General features: G+C 40.6%; 1 protein-coding gene across 1 annotated transcript in view; it reads left to right on the top strand.

The window, feature by feature from the left end:
- Positions 1 to 20,912, top strand: part of ABCA13 (ATP binding cassette subfamily A member 13) — a 230,961-nt gene that overhangs the window by 135,019 nt on the left and 75,030 nt on the right. Inside the window, exon 31 of the mRNA XM_077808719.1 lies at positions 5,543 to 5,651. Coding sequence (XP_077664845.1) covers positions 5,543 to 5,651 — 109 coding nt within the window. The remainder of the gene's footprint in view (positions 1 to 5,542; positions 5,652 to 20,912) is intronic.

The raw sequence follows: 20,912 nt of genomic DNA, 5'->3' as shown, positions 1-20,912 counted from the left end.
GCTGGGGGTTGTCCCCAGGGCTGCTTGAGCAGGGGCTGCCAGTGCAGTGGGCCCTGGGGCCTGCCAGAGCGGTGTCTGGTCCTGGGGCTGGAACAGAGGCCTGTAACACCTCCCTCCCACCCGCCCCCCCGCAGCACTCCCACTGTTAGTTCCCCATCCCACAAAGTATTTTTAGTGAAAGTTAGGAATAGGTCATGGGGTTCCCTGAATTTTTGTTTATTGCCTGTGACCTATCCCTGACTATTACTAAAAATACCTGTGGCAGAATCTTAACTTTATTTATGTTCCCCCAAATTTCTTGCAGCTTTGAACTCTTGACTTGATCAGTGCATAATTGTGCACTTGAGTCCAAATGGCTACAATATACTGTGTTTCTCTGTCTGCTGTTTTTGTTTGTTTGTTTTGGTCTTTGGCATCTACTCCACCTGTCATCAGCAGAAGAATAAATTATAGTTATACTGTTAGTGAGTAAGCTTCATTTTTCAGAGCCAACTTAATAGTGCATTAGACTTATAAAGGGCTCTATGTTATCTAAACTACCTCCTTAAAGTGGCTTTCAACTGATGTAGTGTCAAATTATTGCATTAACCTTTCAATAATTAATGACCAGTCTTTGACCTTTTGGGCCTGTTCACAAGACAGTGAATGTACCATTTACATAGCCTTTTATGAACGAAAATGGGAAATTTGCATATGAAGAGACTTACTGTACGATTCATTACACAGCAGAAAACCTCTGAGTCCTACACAAATTATTCCTCTCCACAGCAGGATGTACATAACTAACTTCCCACTCCAGTTTTAACAATACCTAGCCAAAACATGGAAGGTGACAAGCACCTTAAATGCATCTTGTTCCAGGTATGAGACAAAAATACACCCACAGTGTGTATCACATACCAAGCATGTTTGAAAAAACTCTGGCATTCGACATTCAAAGATGACTCATGGAACAGGAGTGTGTAGCGGAACTCAATAGCTCATCCCACCCACACCCGCCCCTTCCTTAGTTGTATTGCGTGTTCATTGTCTACGTAATCTGACCTATAAAGTGTTTGTTGCAAGGTGGCTTGCTCTTTTAAGGGTCAGAGGGCTGGGGCCAGCTAACTCTAGTTACTAAGGAGGCACACCTGAGCAGGGGTCGGGCGATTCCCCTATAAAAGCAGCAGGAAGCTTCAGGGAGAGGAGGACACTCAAGGAGAGCCAACCAAGGGAAATAAGCAGCAAGAAGGGAGAGTCTCCTGTCATGGTCCCTGATATGAGGAAGGGAGACTCCAGTTGGGAAGGGTGTGGCTGGATAGAAAGCCTGTCTGGAAGTTTGATTTCTATTTGGAGAGAAGGCCTGAAGGCAGGTCAGGCCTTGCATCTTCTCCAGCTGCTCAGATAGAAGGGAGAGACTGTGCCAGCTTAAGGCTGAGGTGAAAGACTTTTTTCTGTTTGTGAATTTCATGTGAATAAAATCAGACCCTAGGGAGGGCTATTGTCATTGGACTTGTGAAATCCTGTGTAGAGTTTATTTAAGAAGCCCCTTGAGGAGGGAAACTGAGGCAAGAGGCTACTTCCAGGGTTGTGGTGAGGAGGCACGTGCGAGGTGGATGACCCATTGACAGTGCTATATAAGTGCTAAGATTCATATTCAGACATGTATATAACTTATTGTACAAAAACATCTGAAAAGCCTAAGCAAACCTAAAGAAAGTTTGAGTTCTTGTTGTGGTCTGTAATTACGAATTTAGGGGGCATCCCCCAGATAGTTCTTTCTCTAGTTTGACCTTACCGAGTTGTCACAGGTTCATGGAACTGAGGCAATATGAAATCAATTAGATCCCAAAGTAGCCTGTGCCTATTCACCATATAATTGTAACGTAGAAAAAAAAAATTGTTTCTCACTGTGGAAGAAATTTGTCGGACTATGAGTAGAAGATAAAATGATGTAAATTCACAATTTGATAGCATTTATCTAAGGAACACCCAATTGCTCTTCTCAAAGGCAGTAGAATTCCACTGCAGATGAATTTTACTCATAGGTACTCGAGGGAGCGAGAGAGATACAACTTTTAATGAACCAAGTAAAATATAACCATTCAAGAACACTTGGCATAAAAAAAAGCATAGATGGTAAGAGCATTATTGGGACACAGAACTCTTAGGAACTCTCCTGGATATTAACTCTCCTTGTACGTGGAGACCACCCCTGTCAGGGGAGAACATGTACAGTAACCCTGGCAAAATATCTGCTGTCCTTCAAAGCGTCCTTCAAACCACTGCTCCCCCTGTGATATTTGTAGAAATATACATATATAGGAATATATGCATATATATAAACACACATCTATCTAAGTATTTTTTATGGTCCTTATCCCTGTAATATCTGAGCACCTTATAGAGCTTAATAGTATTCCTTTTTACAGATGGGGAACTGAGGTATGTGAATAAAAGTCAGACACAGTTAGACAAATTAAATAGGAAGAGGAAGTTACAGAGACAAGACTTGGACCCAGCTGTCCTGAGTCCCATTCTAATGCGCTATTCCCTCAATCATGCTTGCTACCCGTGATTAGGCTCTACCAATTTTGAGAGTTAAAACTGGTCCTGTGCTAGAAGGGAGATTTTCCAAGGTTTGGCATATCAGACCCAATTAGAAAACCAAGATTAATCAGCAGTTTCCTCCCCCATCTTTCACCTCACCTTAAAAAATGTTATTCACATGGCAGTGTTTTGTCTAGTAAAGCTGTGTGTTGTTTTGGATGGAACTAAATACCAATACCTTTTTTTCAATGTTGTGGTTGCTTGGTTCAAAATTAGTTGTGCTCAGGCTTTTGAAAAAGAACCAGATGCATCCTCTGATGAAGATAATAACGTCAATGACTCTTTTTTCTTTTTGCCAGATTATAAATGATTAAATATTTTGCTTTAATTTGGTTATTTCCTGATGGCCTGACTCAGTTACATAATTTTATCTCACTCTTGGATGAACAATGCTGTGAATGCTCTGAAGATGCTGTAATTCTAATTACTGTGCAGGACTTCTAAATGTATTGTTAAAGACAATGCTATATTGTCATTTTTTTGCATTCCTTATTATTTTGGTTACATTATGAAATTTACTAGGATATTCTGTGAATACTTATTGAGACCTCTCCCCTGCCTCCAATTAACTGAGGATGTGTCAGCAGAATCTTGCATTATTGTTTTTTGTAATTGCTTCTTTTTGTCTTTACAATGTGCATAATTGCAATGGGTTCCATTACATATGTTAAACATTCTTATTTGGGAGGATTTTAGCAGAATAGATAGAGGAAGAAATGGGATGATGTGTGGGGGCATTGGCTCCCCTTGCTAGTTCAGTATTGATTCTGTTCTGGCACATGGTTGCACAGGTGACCAGGAAGTGTAGAGATCTGAAAGTTAAATATTTGGAGACTGTTCCTGCACTTTTAGTAGGTCCCGGGCTTGCTCTTTTTCTGATCCAGTAGGGGGTCACCTGCTGATTAAATAGTTGTCAGGTCTCAGACTGGAACATAGAAGAACCTGATGAGCCACAAAACAATCCCCAATTCATAATTCTTTACAGTCAGTAGCTGCACACTAGAGTTAGCTATACTCTAGAGCAATGAGATAATTATTTTTCCTCCAGAAATGAGACCTTTTTGTAAATAAAGATTCTCTCATCTGTACAAATAAATATTCCCTTTGTGTAAAGAAGTTAAAATTGTTGCCATCTAGTGTCCGTTTGGTGGCCTATGTGAAATGAGTTGGTGAGGGTCAGCTGAGTTCCTAAGGACGGGTATCCACTAACAACCCCAACTATAAATGGAACTCATTACCACTTTTGTTGGTAGTATCAGCTGAAAGGGCATGGAGATTATGCTGTTTTCTCACCTCAAGAAGTGGTAATTCCATTAAAGCCTGAGGCATATTGGTCAGGCTATGGGACAGAAACGAGAAACTGGAAAGGAAACTGTTCCTTGGAGAAGGGTTGGGTTGTACCATAAAGGTATTACTCTATTGGGGAAGTGTAGAGCTGCATTGTTCAAGAAGGTATTGTGCCCAAGCTTGGGCACACTGCTTCCCAGAAGTCCTCATTGGGCAGGGGTGGGGTGGGGCATGTTACAACACCCATTAAGAGCAGTATTCTTGCTTTTCTATGCTATTGGCCTCATTCCTCCATGCCCCATATGGAGTGGCTAGCATAATTAGTTTCATGCAGTCCCTGCCTTTGAGTCCTCCTTTCCCACCCACCCCCTTTTCTTGAGCATAGGGTCAGAGCACATTTTAGCGCCAATTGTTGTGTTTTTCTGTTGCTTGCAGATCTCATTTTCAAATCTCAAAAGTAAAAAGTTCCTCAAAGTTTTATTGTTTTCTAAATTCTCCCACTGGGTTTCAAATTAAACCAATTAATGTTCCCTTTTCAGCACAAATAGGAGAGTTATGTGTTTCATGTATATTAGACTTGGCATGATTTAAGGGGCTTGTCAGGGTTCCCTCCCCACTCTGAACTCTAGGGTACAGATGTGGGGACCTGCATGAAAGACCCCCTAAGCTTATTTTTACCAGCTTAGGTTAAAAACTCCCCAGGCACAAATTCTCCCTTGTACCTTGGGTTTAAGTAACGCTGCCACCACCAAGTCATTTAACAAAGAGCCAGGGAAAAGGACCACTTGGAGTTCCCCTTCCCCCAGCAATCCCCCCAAGCCCCTACACCCCCTTTCCTGGGGAGGCTTGAAAATAATATCCTAAACAATTGGTTACAAAATGATCAAAGACCCAAACCCCTGGGTCTTGGAACCATGGAAAAATCAGTCAGGTTCTTAAAAGAAGGATTTTAATTAAAGAAAAAGTAAAAGAATCACATCTGTAAAATCAGGATACTTTATAGGGTAATCAGATTCAAAACACAGAGGATTCCCCTCTAGGCAAAACTTTAAAGTTACAAAAAAATGGGATACACCTCCCTCTAGCAAAGAGAAAATTCACAAGTTGAAAACAAAAGGTAATCTAACGTGCCTTGCCTTATTTACTTTTTTTATAATATCAGAGACTTGTACAGGATGGTTTATAGGAGAAGGAGTTCTTTTGACCTGATGCTTCTCTGCTTTCCCCAGAGAACACACCACAAAGCCTCCCCCTCCCCCAGATTTGAAAGTATCTTCTTTCCCCATTGGTCCCTTTGGTCAGGTGCCAACCAGGTTATTTGAGCTTCTTAACCCCTTACAGGTAAGGAGGAATTCTAGGCTACCCTTAGCTGTATGTTTATGACAGGGCTGGTTTAGATGATCCACTAAACCATGAGTTCTCTTCCCTTTCCTTTGTTGCTAGTTGGATGGAGAGCCCTGGAATGGAAAGGGTTTGCAACAACTGTACTCAGCCAAAGGATCTCTACAGCTCATTTGATTCTGTTCCATCCAGATCAGCCCATCCCATGCATGTGGCTTCTCAGAGGGGCACATAGCTCCTATAATCTTACATAATTCCAGGGTATTAGGATCTGGGGTCCTGGTTCAGGACCCCTTTCATTTAACACCTCTGTTTTCTCTCTTAGGTGTGGTACAGTCAGAAAGGTTTCCATTCACTGCCGTCTTACTTAAATCAACTCAACAATCTTATTCTGTGGATGAATTTGCCTCCTTCTGTGGACTGGAGACAGTATGGTAATATTTTTCAAATCTCTATTCAAATGTGCATCCATCTCTTTCTAAAAATGCTGATTTAAAAAAAGAAAAGAAAAAGAAGTAGAAAAAAATGGAAATCAAATTAAATAGCAGTGTGAAAACATGTGGAGATGTTTAAAGTCCCCCAGAAGGGAAGAAGTAGACTTGCATACTTTCAGGGAGGTTACAAAATGGGGGTCCCATAAAATAACAATGTGACTAAGAGGTTATATGTGGTGTTGAACTGATTTATGTATATATTATAATAATCAAAAATTACTGTGTTCCAGAATTATTTAATTAAAAGTTTTAAAATTCAAAATATTTATTCTATTTTGAATCATAAGCATTTTCAAATATCAGACCATTTTGAAAGGGACATTGCATGTTGGGTCCAAAGCTAAACCAGAAAGAAAGAGAGAGAAAAAGAGAGAGAGAGAGAGAGAGAGAGAGAGTGATGCTCAGCATATTTAATGATAGGTTCTGAATGAAATCTCCTCAATCTGAATGAAAACCAGACTTTCGGGTTATTTGAAATCCAAATGGACACTTTTCTTATAATGAGCCAGATCGAAATACCAGATCCAAAGATTCCTGAATTTTTGGGGCACTGAAATCTGGATCCTGTTCTGCATTTTGCAGCTTTGGTCCATCTCTACCCAGATTCTATTTTCTCTTTCTTTTCATGAGGTCCCTCACAAAGGAACAATTAGCTTGTCTTGGAGAAAATTAAAAGTAGGTTATCGAAAGCCACAAAAGGTTTACATTTTACCTATTTTATTCATCAGGACTATTTTGCAATGGTTGCAGGTAGAGCTAGTTGGAATGTTTTGACCAGGTCTAGTTAGGGTTGATGGTTTGTATTCTGGTAGCAGAAGACATCCCAGTCAGGATTGGTACCCCATTGTGTTAGGCATTCTAGCCTATAGATCTAGAAGTGCTCGGTGAGATTTGGGAGACTTTCTCCAAACTAGGGATGGAGAAGTCAGTGCAAGGTAGTCAAATGGATTGGGGTAGTTTTGTGCTCTTTTAAATGAGGAGAGGATGCATAGTAGAAAAGGTTCATGGGAAATATGTGGAGTCTTTGAATGACTACTGCATTAAACTGGCCCAGTTTCTGTAGTTTCCTGGTGGTATACCCTGGTTAAACATCCCTACAGGTAGTTCATAAGCTGGAAAGCACTGTATTTATTACCATAATGTGTGTGTATGGCACAGGCACAAAAAGGATGGGTTGATCATGCTGTAGAGACTCAATGGAGGAGAAACGGACAGGATCATCTTTGAAAGAGAAAGGGGTCAAGATGTATAAAAGTCGGTGGAGATTTTCAAAGGTACAAAGGGCAATTAGGCTACCAAGTCTCATTAACTTTCAGCTTTCTCTTACTTTGGTGGAGAGAAACTCTGTGGAATTTGAGGTTAATGCTACAGAATACATGTGATTATTTTTTAGTATAAGGCTGTTTGTGGGCGGAAAAAAGCATTTTTACAAGTACAGCTTTGTTGTCGCATCTCTGGAATGGGTTTTGATGACATCCGGAAGGATAGATTTAATAAACATGTAACTCTGAGGTAGGAAAAAAAAAAAAACATTGTGTGCTTTCAGATAGGAGAGAGAAATTGAAAGTAATTTTTAGAAGTGGTGTTCAAAAGGTTACTAGGGATTGTTGAATTTCCGGATGGTAGACTATTTGTTAATGTTTTTGTTTACCTTGGATAATTTCATCTCGAGACTCGTGTTTATGGAGAGTGCAAGGTATATTCTAGCATATTGCTGAAAAAGGCTTTTAGAAAACTTGTTGAGATGTGTATCCTTTCTTGCATTAATGCCATTTTTTCTGTTTTCAGAGGATAACATTTTCCTGTCAAGATGAATAATACTGTTGAATTTCTTTCTTTACGTGTCAAGGGAATAACTGGACCTTTCAAAGGCAACAAAATAGATATTGTTTTACTGAAAAAGACTCACTAGAATATGAAAGAACATAGTTTTGCCTATAATGCCAAGCAGAGATGTGTAGGCATTGTGGTGCAGAAACAAATCTTGGGATAGGTTGATAAAGTCCTACTTGCCTTACTTTTGTGAGTAATCCAGTTGACTCACATAAAACCAGCTGGATTAGCCCCTCTTTGGCATAGGTCTGAGTGACATGGCTCATGGGTAAGAGGTTAATTCTGGCTTCCCCCCTGTCCCTTCCTCACACAGGAGAGGAGCTGCTAGAATATTTGAGGAAGAGAATTCATGGGTTGCCAGGGTTCTACAATAAGTTTCTGAGGACTAAGTTAGAGAGGTCTTTTCTTTTAGCTTTTACAGTTCCTTGTTTTGATTAATGGGTTGCTCCTGATAAAAAGGCTTTGACTTCTGCTGTGTCATCCCAAAATATTAGTTTGACTTTGACCTTACTAAGTTTGTGTGTGAATGGGGGTGGGGATGGTTTAGTGACCAGCAGAGATTTCCTCTTGAATGTTGTCCAGCAGTATCAATAGCAATGGAATCTGGCCTCCCGCACCTCAAAAAGGTACATTCTTTGAAGAGATGTTGACATTTCTCCCCTGTTTAGATTCACAAATATCAAATATTATTTCATTGTGGGAACAACTGCAAAGTGGGAATTTGTTAGTTTCACATAGTTTTAATATTTAGGCACTTGATTTGAGTAGATGTTTCTAATGAGCAAGTGCATCTACAGATTCACATGGAAATTTTTGGAGATACTTGGACGATTTTCAACCTTTTTTTTTTCATTTGTCAACCTATACAAAATTTTGAATGGAGGTGTGGACCCCTCTGCAAATCTTTGACATAAGTCTACGGACCTCCCAGGGGTTTACAGACCACAGGCTGCAGAACACTGTCTTATGGTAAAGGAGCAGCAGGTGGCCAAAATCAAAGTCAAAGTATACCAGAGTTAATATATCAGTGGTCTATTCTGATATGGCAGTTCAGGAATATTTTACTATCTGAAAATAGCCTGTCTTCAGCATTTCTGTGGACAGCAACCCGTAGCCCTATAATGAACCTAGATCTGTTTCCTCTTCTGTTTAAAAACAAACATCACTGACAACTGCTCCCATGCTAACCCATCCATTTCACCAGAAGCTGCAGGTGTTAAAAGAGAAATAAATGTGATTGTCTTTCACCTTTGGCATAAAAACTGGTAGTATTGACCCATGCTCATGTTGGGTTACAAATTCTGTGAGGCAGCATGAAAATGAAAAGTTAAGCATTAAAAAATATTTTACTGGTGGTGGGGAGGGGGAAATTCAATAATAAAGGAAAATATGCTGGGTTTCTTCATAGTGCTGTGTTAGAGCAGTGCTTTGCACATACTTCAATGCATATAATATTTTGTTTTGTAACTTGTATTTCATACATGCTGTATCCCCAGGATTAGATAATATACTTAACGATGCTAAATAATAGTAAAGGGGGCAAGGAAAAAGACACAGGATTAAAAATATTTATGGTGTGGAAGTGAAGAGGCAATATGTTTCCTTATTAGCTGTATTACAGTAGCACCCAAAATGTGCTAAGCATAGAATCATAGACTTTAAGGTCAGAAGGGACCATTATGATCATCTAGTCTGACCTCCTGCATGATGCAGGCCACAGAATCTCACCCACCCACTCTTGTAACAAACCCCTAATTTATGTCTGAGCTATTGAAGTCCTCAAATCGTGTTTTAAACACTTCAAGGTGCAGAGAATCCTCCAGCAAGTGACTCGTGCCTCACACTGCAGAGAAGGTGAAAAACCCCCATGGCCTCTGCCAATCTGCCCTGGAGGAAAATTCCTTCCCGACCCCAAATATGGCAATCAGCTAAACCCTGAGTATGTGGGCAAGACTCACCAGCCAGACACCCAGGAAAGAATTCTCTGTAGTAACTCAGATCCCACCCCATCGAACATCCCATCACAGGCCATTGGGCATATCTACCGCTAATAGTCGAAGATCAATTAATTAATTGCCAAAATTAGGCTATCCCATCATATCATCTCCTCCAGAGTGCAAGCAAATAGGAAGGCTTATTCCCAGCCCAAGAAAGCTTACAATACAAAAAGGAAGGAAGGAAGGAGTGCTTGTCATATTCTCTGGTGATATCCAGTGGCCAGATCACATTCCTAGGTCACTATTCAAAGAACAGGAATCTGTAAGCACAGAAATATTTGGGGTTTATGTATGTAGTGGCCATCTGTTGTAATCCTTGAATTAGGGTTGTAGCTTGTCTATCTGTTTTAAGCCTCATAGTGGGGGCTCATTGTAAGCCCAATATTGTGTCCTCAATTATTTATTTGGGCTGAGATATTTTGAAGGAGCCTAAAAGAGTTAGGCAGACAACGCCCACTGAGTTTCAGTAGGAGTGGTCAGCCTAACTTCTTAGGCTCCTTTGAAATCCCAGCCTTAAATCCTAAAACCAGGATCTCACTAAGAGCCCTGTGCTAGGGACCTTGTTATCTCTGTCTGGTTAGTGGGGGGAGGGGAGATGTCAATCATCAATGAGCTGCTCCTGTGGAATGCTCCATAAAATAAAAGTTGTAATTCACAGTAAAATAGAAATGTCTCATTAAATACAAACACCTCGCAAGAGCTCTTAGAAATTCTCATCATAAATATAAATTCCCTCCAAAGAAGAACCTGTAAAAACCTATGATAACCTGTTATAAACAAAATCCATCAATAGCTGGAGTGGAATGCCATTTACACTCTCATGAATAAAGAATTCCTAGTCTCTGCAACTTAGGGCTGGTGCAGTCAATAATATTTTGGAGGTAATATTTTACATCCCTAGATGGACCCTTTCATCCTAAAGTGATTCACAGGCTGTTTATATCAGCACTACTGAAATGTAGATACCCTTGGGTTGGGCGGTGCTGGGCAAGGCAGACAATACACAGTGCACTACACAACAGACAGAGCAGGGGAAATTTTTTATAGGTAATGGACCATACCTCTCAAGCTGTCAATGCTCAAAAGTTGAACATGGTGTATGACAGAAGACCAGAATGAGACACATAAAGTACATTACTGCAGGACACGTAAAAGGCTGCTGGATTCCTTCCTTTAGTGAAAATTACTCTCTCTGTAACCTTTAATTTCCTGAGTCATTATTTTTGAGATAAACTATTTACAAAAGTGTGGGAACATCCTAACCTGTGTGGAACACAGTCAACTTTAAGACCCTAATGATTGGTGTACCTATCATGAGGGCTCTTGAGTGGTATGTTACTTGGACAAACGCTTACAGTAAAGAAAAGAGCAATGAGATCAAAGGCTAGCCTAAGGCATCAGGGAATTTACAGCCACAGAGGGACACATTTTTGGGGGGGTCCTCTGTACTTAGGTATTCTCTCAGGGATCAATGCCATAAGAGACAGACCTGGCTGGCTTACAGAGAGTAAATGAGCATGAAGACGCACTGAAGCTAATACTTCCCCTCCAGCAGTGTGAAGTGTTACATATCATTGGCCTTCTAATTGCATCCACAAAGCTGCAGCCTTTGTAACACCTGGCAACATGTTAAGGCCTAGAGAGTGGGAAGCTGGATTGTGTAAGAATTGAGCTGGCCAACAGAGTATAGTGCTTTACACCACCCGCAGGAAGAAGGCAGGATCCATCACTCAGGTTGGACCTGGCTCTCTTTATGGTCAACAAAAGAAACACTCACGCTCAGTTTTGAAATTGCAATTCCAAGTCACCTGCTCTTGAAACCTCCTGAGCTTAGTGTGAAGCTACACATTTTGGACCAAAATGGCAGTAAACCGCCGGTTAGAGGAGAGGTGATGGGGGACAGGTGTCCCCAATGGAAACTCACCAAAGCAGCCAGTCATGCAACAGGGTGGAAGCATGCAGACTGCTACACCCTTGAAAGTGTACAGCATGTGTTTCCCCTGTTTGAGCTAGCTGTGCTATCCAGGATGGAGAGTGTGGTGTCATGGTCTCCATCACCCTCTCACTGTTCTCCCTCTCAGTCTAGCATCTTTACTAGCAATAGACCCCTCACTGCACAGAGGCTCAGAAGAGGGAAGGTTTCTTGTGCATCCTTGCAGGGCTGGACCCAATCTGGTCCTTGGTGAGCCAGATCCTCAGCTGGTATAAATCAATGTAGTGCCATTAAAGTCAATAGAGTTATGCTGATTTATTCCAGCAGAGGATCTGGCCAAACATGTCTGATGTTTGAGTAGATTATATTGGAGTCAATCTATTTTCATGCCATATAGAATATCTGCAGAAAGATAGATGTGTAAATGTGATAGCGAAGGTAATTTTTCTTTTAAACCAATGTCTATTAAGAGCCACAGTGTAATAGGTTCTATATGTTTCCCTGATTCAAACACCTTTGCCCATAACTACAATTCCACCTTTATAGAGAACTTATTTCTGCAGCTTTGGGATATCTTTTCTTTTAAAAGAATTACATGTACAGGATTGTGGATGTTCTTCTCTGTATGTAGAAGATCAGAGGCAACCCATGGGATTACCAGCAAAAGAATCCATAATGAAATTATCTTCATTCCCAGTGTGTTACTATTTCAGTGATGTTCTCACTGCAGAAATCATCTCTCTTTCTCCTCTCCTTGCCACGCTATAATCACACTTTTTCACAGTTCTTGTGTCTCATTTAGAGAACTGATTATAAAAGTGAGTTAAAAACACACACAACACAACACAACACAACAAAACAACAACATAAAACCATGTTGGTGCAGCAATTTGCTCCAGTACTTTGCTTTATCTTTGTAATACCATTAGTCTCCATAATCTCCATCAGGAGATTTAATCAGGAACACAGGTTACTGTGATTCTTTGTTAATTGAATTTATCTGTTCACAAATGCACTGTTATGGTTATAGTTACTCTGTTACTAGAATTTTAATTATAAGGCATGACAACAGCTGTAGTTGAACATCTTTGGCCTAGCTCTACCCTCATTGACCCACACACTGAACTAAATGAGGCTGCATAAGTGGGAAGGCACAGTTTGGCCCCTGGATATTGTGTATACATAGAAGGGCAAGAACTTTCAATCAGGCTGGAAGTATGACAAAAGAAAGATTTTGGGAATCCAGGTGGCTCTTGCTGGTATAAAAAAATGAATCTGTATTATTATTAAAATAGTGAAAGACATTTTAAATTATTTTAAAAATCTGTATTCAGGAAGTAAAGTATTGGTGTTCTACTTCTGCAGCTGCAGTTCTATAATAGCTCAGCTGTCAGTTGTCATCAGCCAGTTCAGAATGTGTCTTTTTATTACAAAATGATTCAAGCTCCAAATCTTAGCCCCACCACAGAGCTGTGGAAGGGGACAGGGAAATATTCCTCCCTTCCAAGCCATGGAGTAATACTGGAACTGCTCTGTGGCTGCTGTTTCAAACTCAGGGCTGAAATAGCCTCTTCAACCCTTCATATCCTTACCTCCTTCTCCACTCATGCAGGGGTAGAGAATATCTAGTTGATCTGCAGAGGGAGGTACCATCTGTCCTGCCCCTCTCCCAGTCCCTGCTGTGTGACAACACACCAGGATCCCAGCAGAGCTTGAGCTCTGCAGTTGTGCAGGCTCTCTGAGTACAGCCCTCCTACAGAGTAGAATCACACTAGTTCCTAGCAGGAGCAACTGTCCATGCTCTCATGAAAATGGCCAGGATTTGTCATAGAACCACAGGGTTAAAAGGGACCACAAAGGTCATCTGGTCTAACCCCTGCCAAGATGCAGGATTCGTTGGGTCTAAACCATCCAAGACAGCTGGCTATTGAGTCTCCTTCTGAAAACCTCCAGCAAAGGACCTTTCACAACCTCCTTAGGCAGTTTGTTCTTATGTGAATGAAGTGTCTCTGAAAGGTGCAGCACTATATTGATAGGAGGAGAAACTGAAGTTCCAGTATGTGCAGAACAGTTGTAACACTGACGGCAGTACATTGGACAGCCAGTGTTTCTCAGCCCTGACCTGGAGGAACCACTTCTCAGTGTGAGGGAGTCATTCACAGGCATAAGAGGGGCTGGTCTTTATTTCCACTCAGTGGTTTTTCCTAAGCTTGCTGGCCAAGATTTCAGTTAGAGCTAAATCCCATATCAGGTGTTATGATGCGTACCCTTGGAACAGTACTGAGTCTTCCAGTTCATACAGCATAGTCTACTGAATTCTGAAATGGCCACAGCATTCTCTCACTTACTAGTAGTCCTAGATCAGTTTTGAGCTAGTGGGCTGACAGGGTGCTGACCCCAACCGTGCTCCCTCTTGGCACCATGTGGAATTGCAGTTACCCTGAGCTCAGTAAATAATTCAAGGCCGAGAGTACTCAAAGTGACATTCCCCCTTCTTGAGGTCTTTAAACAATCTGGTCTCCTTTGAACCTTCAGGCCCAAATCTGTCTTCTCTAGGCTTCCAATGCCCCCTGCCATGCTCCTCTCCAGGCTGTCTGCCCTCTCTCTACCCCTTTAATGTTGCAGAGGCTTCTGTTTTTATCTTCACCCCAGAAGAACTGGGTTGGTTATTTTTTTTAGCCACATGACCTGTCTGTCATGTGACTGTGCTTATTTTCTCCTCCTTCCTGGGGAGGCGAGCTAAGTGTATTATTGATTGGGCTAGATGCATCACCCCCAAAAGGGGCAGGCACCCTGTGACATGGGCCTAGAGGTGAACGATCCTGTGCCTTACCAATTTCTGATCCATTCAGTCTCTCTCATCAATTGTTTGCTGAAAGAATTTCAAATTCTGTTATATAATGAAGTTTGTTCCCCCCCCCCCGCCTCTTCATTTCGGGAAAGCAGCCTCATAATATACAAGTATTGTTAGCCAAAGGAGCATGATTTTCCTCACTTCTGATTGTAGGAAACAACTAACCTAATAGTAACAAGTACTGGCAGATAGTTCAGGAATTCCTGATGCTGCTTTCTAGGGGAGGTACTCTCCAGAAACACTGCATCTCCCACCATACACTTTTGACAATACAGTCCATTTAGCAAAGCAAACAAAAAGAAAGCAAGAGACAAAACTATCATAGCATCACACCTGTTCCCTATCAGCATTGAGGCTACCAGGGCTAGTAACAATGACTAAATTCCGTTTTTGTTCCGAAACTATATAAACTTTACAGTCTTTCACTGAAGAATAGATACCAGATATAAAGAACATTTTCCTCAAAAAATGTATCTGTACAGAAAAAGCCCCAGAGGGAAGGAAGCAAAGGAAATTTCAAAAAATTTCTAAAAATAAACTAAGAAAACAATGTTGTTTTTTTCTCAGAACTGGTATCTCAACAATAAAGTAGTGGTTCCCATTCTCAAGTTACTGTATCTCAATAAGTCTAACCTTCATGGTGTTCAGTTTTCCTAATATTCAATTCAGTTACCTCTGTGACTGGGACACAAAGATCCTGATCCATTGGAATCTGCGTGGGTATCAGAGTCCATGTTCGAAGATTGTTATTTAGAGGATGGGGGCCATAGAGCTAGTCTGTCTATTGACTACAGTGGGCTTTGCATCGGACCCATAGAAAAGAGGTTTGCTTTGCAGCACAGCAGAAACATCACATTTCTTTCTCATCCGGCTGATTAGTGGCCAGGCCTTTCTCACTTTGTTGATAGCCACTGCCATTAGCCAAGTTTGGGCGGAGATACTTGTAGATCAGTAACAGCAGAAACCTGCAATTAGTTTTAGAAGTTACAATGCTGTAAGAAGATGCTGGCAATTCTAAAGAAGATGCTGAAGTATGGTCTCAGGGATTAGTTACATGATGTTTTCTCATAGAGGTTCAGTCCTGGTGTCGGTTCTATGTAGGCAAAATCCTGTGCCCATATACAGTCCCATTGACTTCGGTGGATATTGACATGAGCTTGCAGAATTAGAGCCTTAGGTTGGCATTTTCAGAAACAACTAAATGACTTGGGAGTACAAGTCTCATTGACTTCAATGTTACTTGTGTGCCAAAGTTACTTATATGCTTTTAAAAACCCTGCCCTCAATCCTCACTGTAAAAAATGTGAATACTTCTATTCAAAAGACACTTTTTATTGGAGATCAGTCTGTGGTCTTGACAGACACTGAAGTTTCTAAGGAAGATATTTTGGAGCCACTGGAAAAATTCTGGTGCAGTAAATCAACGGGGTAGAGTGGTATTCTTCAGGTGTGAAACAATCCATTTTAAATTAAGAAATTTATGAAAAGAAGCAGAAAGGACTAGAGGTGAATGAATCACTTTAGTCAATGTGGCATGACATGTTTTCCCTGGTGAATACCAATTTTGTAAAACTTGCCCTAAAGACTGTTCCTTCAAGTCTTCCAAGTACATTCCATAAAAATCCCCAAATAAAACACGACACATATGCATTAAACAGAGGCTTTATTATTTTGAACCTCCTTATTTTATCAATCATTTACATTCCTTGATTTGAGTTATGACTCAAACTTGAAGAAAGCGCTTTACGATCTTAAAAATTATGTGCTTGGTTTTCAGTTTAACAAAAGCCATCATAGCAAGTCTACACAATAAAAAAGGCATATAAAGGCAAGAAAGCAACCAATATGTACATTCCATCTCCCACTAACAGCTGTGTCAGGACAAATATATATGTAAAGTAAGAGGGCCCTGGTGATTAGACATGAGAATTTTAGGAGTTGGTAAATTAGAAAAGTAACATTTTTTTGAAGAAATACATGAAATATTTATTGATATACCAAACTGCATTTGCTCATTTTAATATAGTATGACATTTTTAGCTCTATTTTTTCTTTTTCAATTTAGATTATATGGAACTTTTTTTCCCAACAAATTACTAATTAAGAACAATATTTAGTACTCTGGAAAGAGGAACTTGCAGCACTGCTCTGAACTAAGTATGACAATGACGGATATTGTGTAAAGACAATTGACCAAGACCAGAGATTCAACTCCAATTATTTGTGTTTATTTAAAAAAAAATCTGTTTCTTTGTTTAATCTGCATTCTGCTTATGGACACTTTGGAAATAGAAGGTAGTTACTCCAGTAGTTCTATTTTTAAGGAGGCTTGGTTACGTTTTGTAACTATGTCCTTCGTTGTGGATTGCACATTTTATTTTCAGTACTACGACTTAACAAGTAAAGGGTAGCTCTTTCACTAGTTTGCTTTTTCAGTAAATTTTGTGTAATGCAACTGTCTAAGGCACATCTTATTCCCCACAGATTTTTGTTACCTGGCAGTTGTCCCATTTTCTTTTATCTGTGTGTATTGTGTGGTCTTACGATATAATTCCTTGTATGGGACCTAACTTAGCCTCTGCCGATCCTTGTCTAGTAGTGGCTTAGTCATTTTACACTTTTGTTAGTGTTTTCTCTGGCTTGCTTGCTGCATTCAATAAATACAGGCCTTTGTGCATTCAGAAGGGAAAGTATTTTTGAGTGTGTTGAGATTGTCACTGAAGAACTTTTGTCCTTTTGCAGTAAAATGTTTGATGCCATTTCTTCTCTAGTACTGTTTTGCATGTTTCACTAATTTCATATTGTTTGATTTGGTTCAGAAAATTATTGTAAGTGTGGATGATTTTCCTCTGTATAATCTGTTGGTCAGGTTTTCAGCAGGTATAAGTTGGCACAACTATGCAAATTTACACCAGCTGAGAGTCTGTCTCTAGCTCTGTGGAGCAAGCCTTAGCACTTTTGAGATGTAACAGTTACCAGGCTAGCTGCATCTCAGACCCCTGTGTGGCATCTTGGAGTGCATCTCCCACCCAGGTGATAGGTCTCACTACTTTCACATCTGAGGTGGGACCCCACAGCTGCCTCTCTGAGACCAAGTGCTGAGCTGCAGCTATCCTGGTTATCAACTGTGAATGCCTCAGTGGGTCTGATTGGATTTGACCCCTGTACCAGGTACTCCTCTTCAGGACCTCTATCAATTGGTAATTACAGTGACCAAGCAGGTTTCATAAAGCAAATAATTGTTTGTTCAGAATCAAGGCATTCAGAGAAACAGATCTTTAGACAATAAACAATCTACCTGAATCGATCTTGCCTTACCCCCTCACTCTCTCCTTACAAGTTTAGGTAGGTCCCATTTGTCCCATGCATCCATTCAGGGAGCTGGGATGACAGAGAGGATCTCTAGCAGTCTCTCAGAGAGTCTTCACTCTCCTCACCCCCAATGTTTTTTCAGGGCTACATTTATCAGAACCAAAGGTCTTCACCTCTGCTTTCCTGCCAGTGTCTTCCCCTATCAATAGCTTTGCTAGCCAGAGCCTAGCAAAAGTGAGACTTCAGAGGAATTGGCGCCTCAGTTATCTTTTTGAGAACCAGGCATTAAAGTTTATCTGATGTCATTGTCCATTTTCCAGCCCCCCTCTGTTAAGAGCACAAGCCAAGGTTAACTCTTTGAGACCATGTAGCCAGTATCATAAAAATGAGCAGGTAAATTGAGGCATACACAATAGTCATACAAATAATACAGCTATCTTCCAAGTTCTCTACAGGGTAGATCTGCAAAATCAGTTTTTGTCTCTCCTCCCTCAAAAGATGAGTGACTCCTGTGCCCAGGGTCAATCTTGGGTTTGTGGGGAAGATAAGCAAAGTGATTCTTTAGCTACCTCCTTTTAAATAAGAAGTGGATTGGGTAGTATTCATGCTATAACTTGCTTCCAGCTGCAGAAGAAGTAGAGCCCACCCATCCAGACCTATATCCAAAATACAGAAAACATTTTAAGGGACAATTATCTGAATAAGCTGAGTGAGTGGGTCTTGGTACCACTAGGATTTTTGTGGGCATTCTGGTGAATTTAAATATAATTTAATCATCATAATCCCTCTGAGAAGGAAATATTGTCCTCATGTTACAGTTGGGGAAATTCAGACAGAATATAAGGTCTTCATTTTCAGAAGTGTCCACAAATTTTGGGTGCCCAATTTGAGACACCTGAGGACTGATTTTCAGAGGTACCGAGAACTCTCAACTACCATTGACATAATTTGGAGTTGTCAGTATTAAGCAATTCCAAAGATCGGGCCTAGGTACCCAAAATTAATGGGCATTGTTGAAAATTTTGTCTGTATAGACTTGATTAAAATCACACTCAGAGTCATTGTCAAATCGTAGTTGGGAAAGTAGGAGTCTCTTGCTTTCAGATCTGTGCTTGGTCCATTAGACCATTTAGCCTCTCACAGTACTGAGTTATTCCTTATTGAGGCCACAGGCCACACTAGCTGCTCAATAGAGGAATCGGCTACCTGCAGAGAGCTGGCCAGCAGCGGAGAGGGAACCTGTAGTAGCTGTAGTGTTATTAAAGGCACTGCTGACAGCACCACCTCCAACAGCTGCCAATTGGTCTCATGTTCCCTCCAGAAGGGAGGATCCATTTTAGCAAATTCTATTATAACCAAAGGCCAGTCCCACATGTCTTCAAGGATACCATGAATAATTTGTGACTTCTGAAGTCTGTCAGTGGTAAACTTTCTACCCTAGCAATGAGTATACATCCGTTTACAGTCTCGTGTCCTGATCCTGCAGAGCACTTAAGTACATGCTTAATTTCAAGCACATGAGTAGTTCCCTTGAATTCAATGGGATTATTCACATGCTTAAACTCATGCATGTGCTTAAGCACTCTGCAGGATCAGATCTTAGCTTTTCCAGGAGAAGGATTAGACACTCACCTTAAAAAAATAAAAAACTGAGATTTCTAGGACTCTAAAATCAAGGGGTGAGGTCACAGGTTTTCTTCTCTTTGGAACCTGCTGCTTTTTGTGTCTTTGAAGTCTATGGAAGTTTTGTGACTGGTATAAATGGCATTGGTTAGAAACAGAAAGCTCAGACGAAGGTATTCATGAAAAATGAGCTTATGGGGGTACTGAAAGAACATACATACATAAGAACTGCCATACTGGGTCAGACCAAAGGTCCATCTAGCCCAGTATCCTGTCTTCTGACAGTGACCAATGCCAGATGCCCCAGAGGGAATGAACAGAACAGGTAGTCATCAAGTAATCCATCCTCTGTTGCTCATTCCCAGCTTCTGGCAAATTTAACAGACATTTTTCAAATGTCTAAGTAGGCTGGGTTCAGCTTGAGTTTTTGGTGACGGTTTAGTTCAATTCTTACTTTATCCAGATGGTTTACCCATTTCTAATCCAGTAGGAGATTTATCTGTGTCCCCCAGGATTCCAAAAGAAAGGAGTAAATACAATCTCAGTTGTAATATACATCCATCTGTGTAAAAGTTTGAAAAACTTTTCTGAGGAATAAGCTCCTGCACTCCTTTTTAAGTAAAGGAAAGGTTGTTGTAAAGAAAGTTTGCTAAAATGTCTCTGATATGCCTGTTTCTGCTTCAGACAAATTACAACTATTGCTTTTAAAAACATTAATGGCATAAAATTAAAAAAAAATGTAAAGCTTTACACAGCCTGTCAGGGTTCCCTCCCCACTCTGAACTCTAGGGTACAGATGTGGGGACCTGCATGAAAGACCCCCTAAGCTTATTTCTACCAGCTTAGGTTAAAACTTCCCCAAGGCACAAACTCTTTGCCCTTGGACGGTACACTGCCACCACCAAGTGATTTAACAAAGAAACAGGGAAAAGACCACCTGGAGTTCCTATTCCCCCAAAGTATCCCCCCAAGCCTCTTACACCCTCTTTCCTGGGGAGGCTTGAGAATAATATCCTAACCAATGGATTACAAAGTGATCACAGACCCAAACCCCTGGGTCTTGGACAATAGAAAAATCAGTCAGGTTCTTAAAAGAAGGATTTTATTTATTTTTTTTTTTTAAAAAAGTAAAAATCACCTCTGTAAAATCAGAATGGAAAATAACTTTACAGGGTAAAAAAAGATTCAAAAACACAGAGGATTTCCCTCTGGGCCAAATGTTAAAGTTACAAAAAGAAAAACCAGGAATACACCTTCCTCTTAGCACAGAGAAAATCACAAGCCAAAACAAAAACAAGCTAACGCATTCCCTTGGTAGAACTTACTGATTCTAATGGAGTTGGATTGTTTGCTTCCTTGATCTGTGTCCGGCAAGCACTCAGAACAGACAGACCAAAACCTTACCGCCCCCTCAGATTTGAAAGTATCTTGTCCCCTTTTTGGTCAGGTGCCAGCCAGGTTACCTGAACTTCTTAACCCTTTACAGGTAAAAGGATTTTGTGCCTCTGGCCAGGAGGGATTTTATAGTACTGTATACAGGAAGGTTGTTACCTTTCCCTTTATATTTATGCCACAGCCCTTCTGGACAAATGACAGAAAAACCTCCCACAAACAGCACACATGTCTGTTGGTGATGAATCAAAACATTA

Source organism: Eretmochelys imbricata, chromosome 2 (genome assembly GCF_965152235.1).
Source record: "Eretmochelys imbricata isolate rEreImb1 chromosome 2, rEreImb1.hap1, whole genome shotgun sequence".
Lineage (NCBI taxonomy): Eukaryota > Metazoa > Chordata > Testudines > Cheloniidae > Eretmochelys > Eretmochelys imbricata.
The sequence above is the reverse complement of the archived record's forward strand: the minus strand, read 5'-3'. Positions and strand labels throughout refer to the sequence as shown.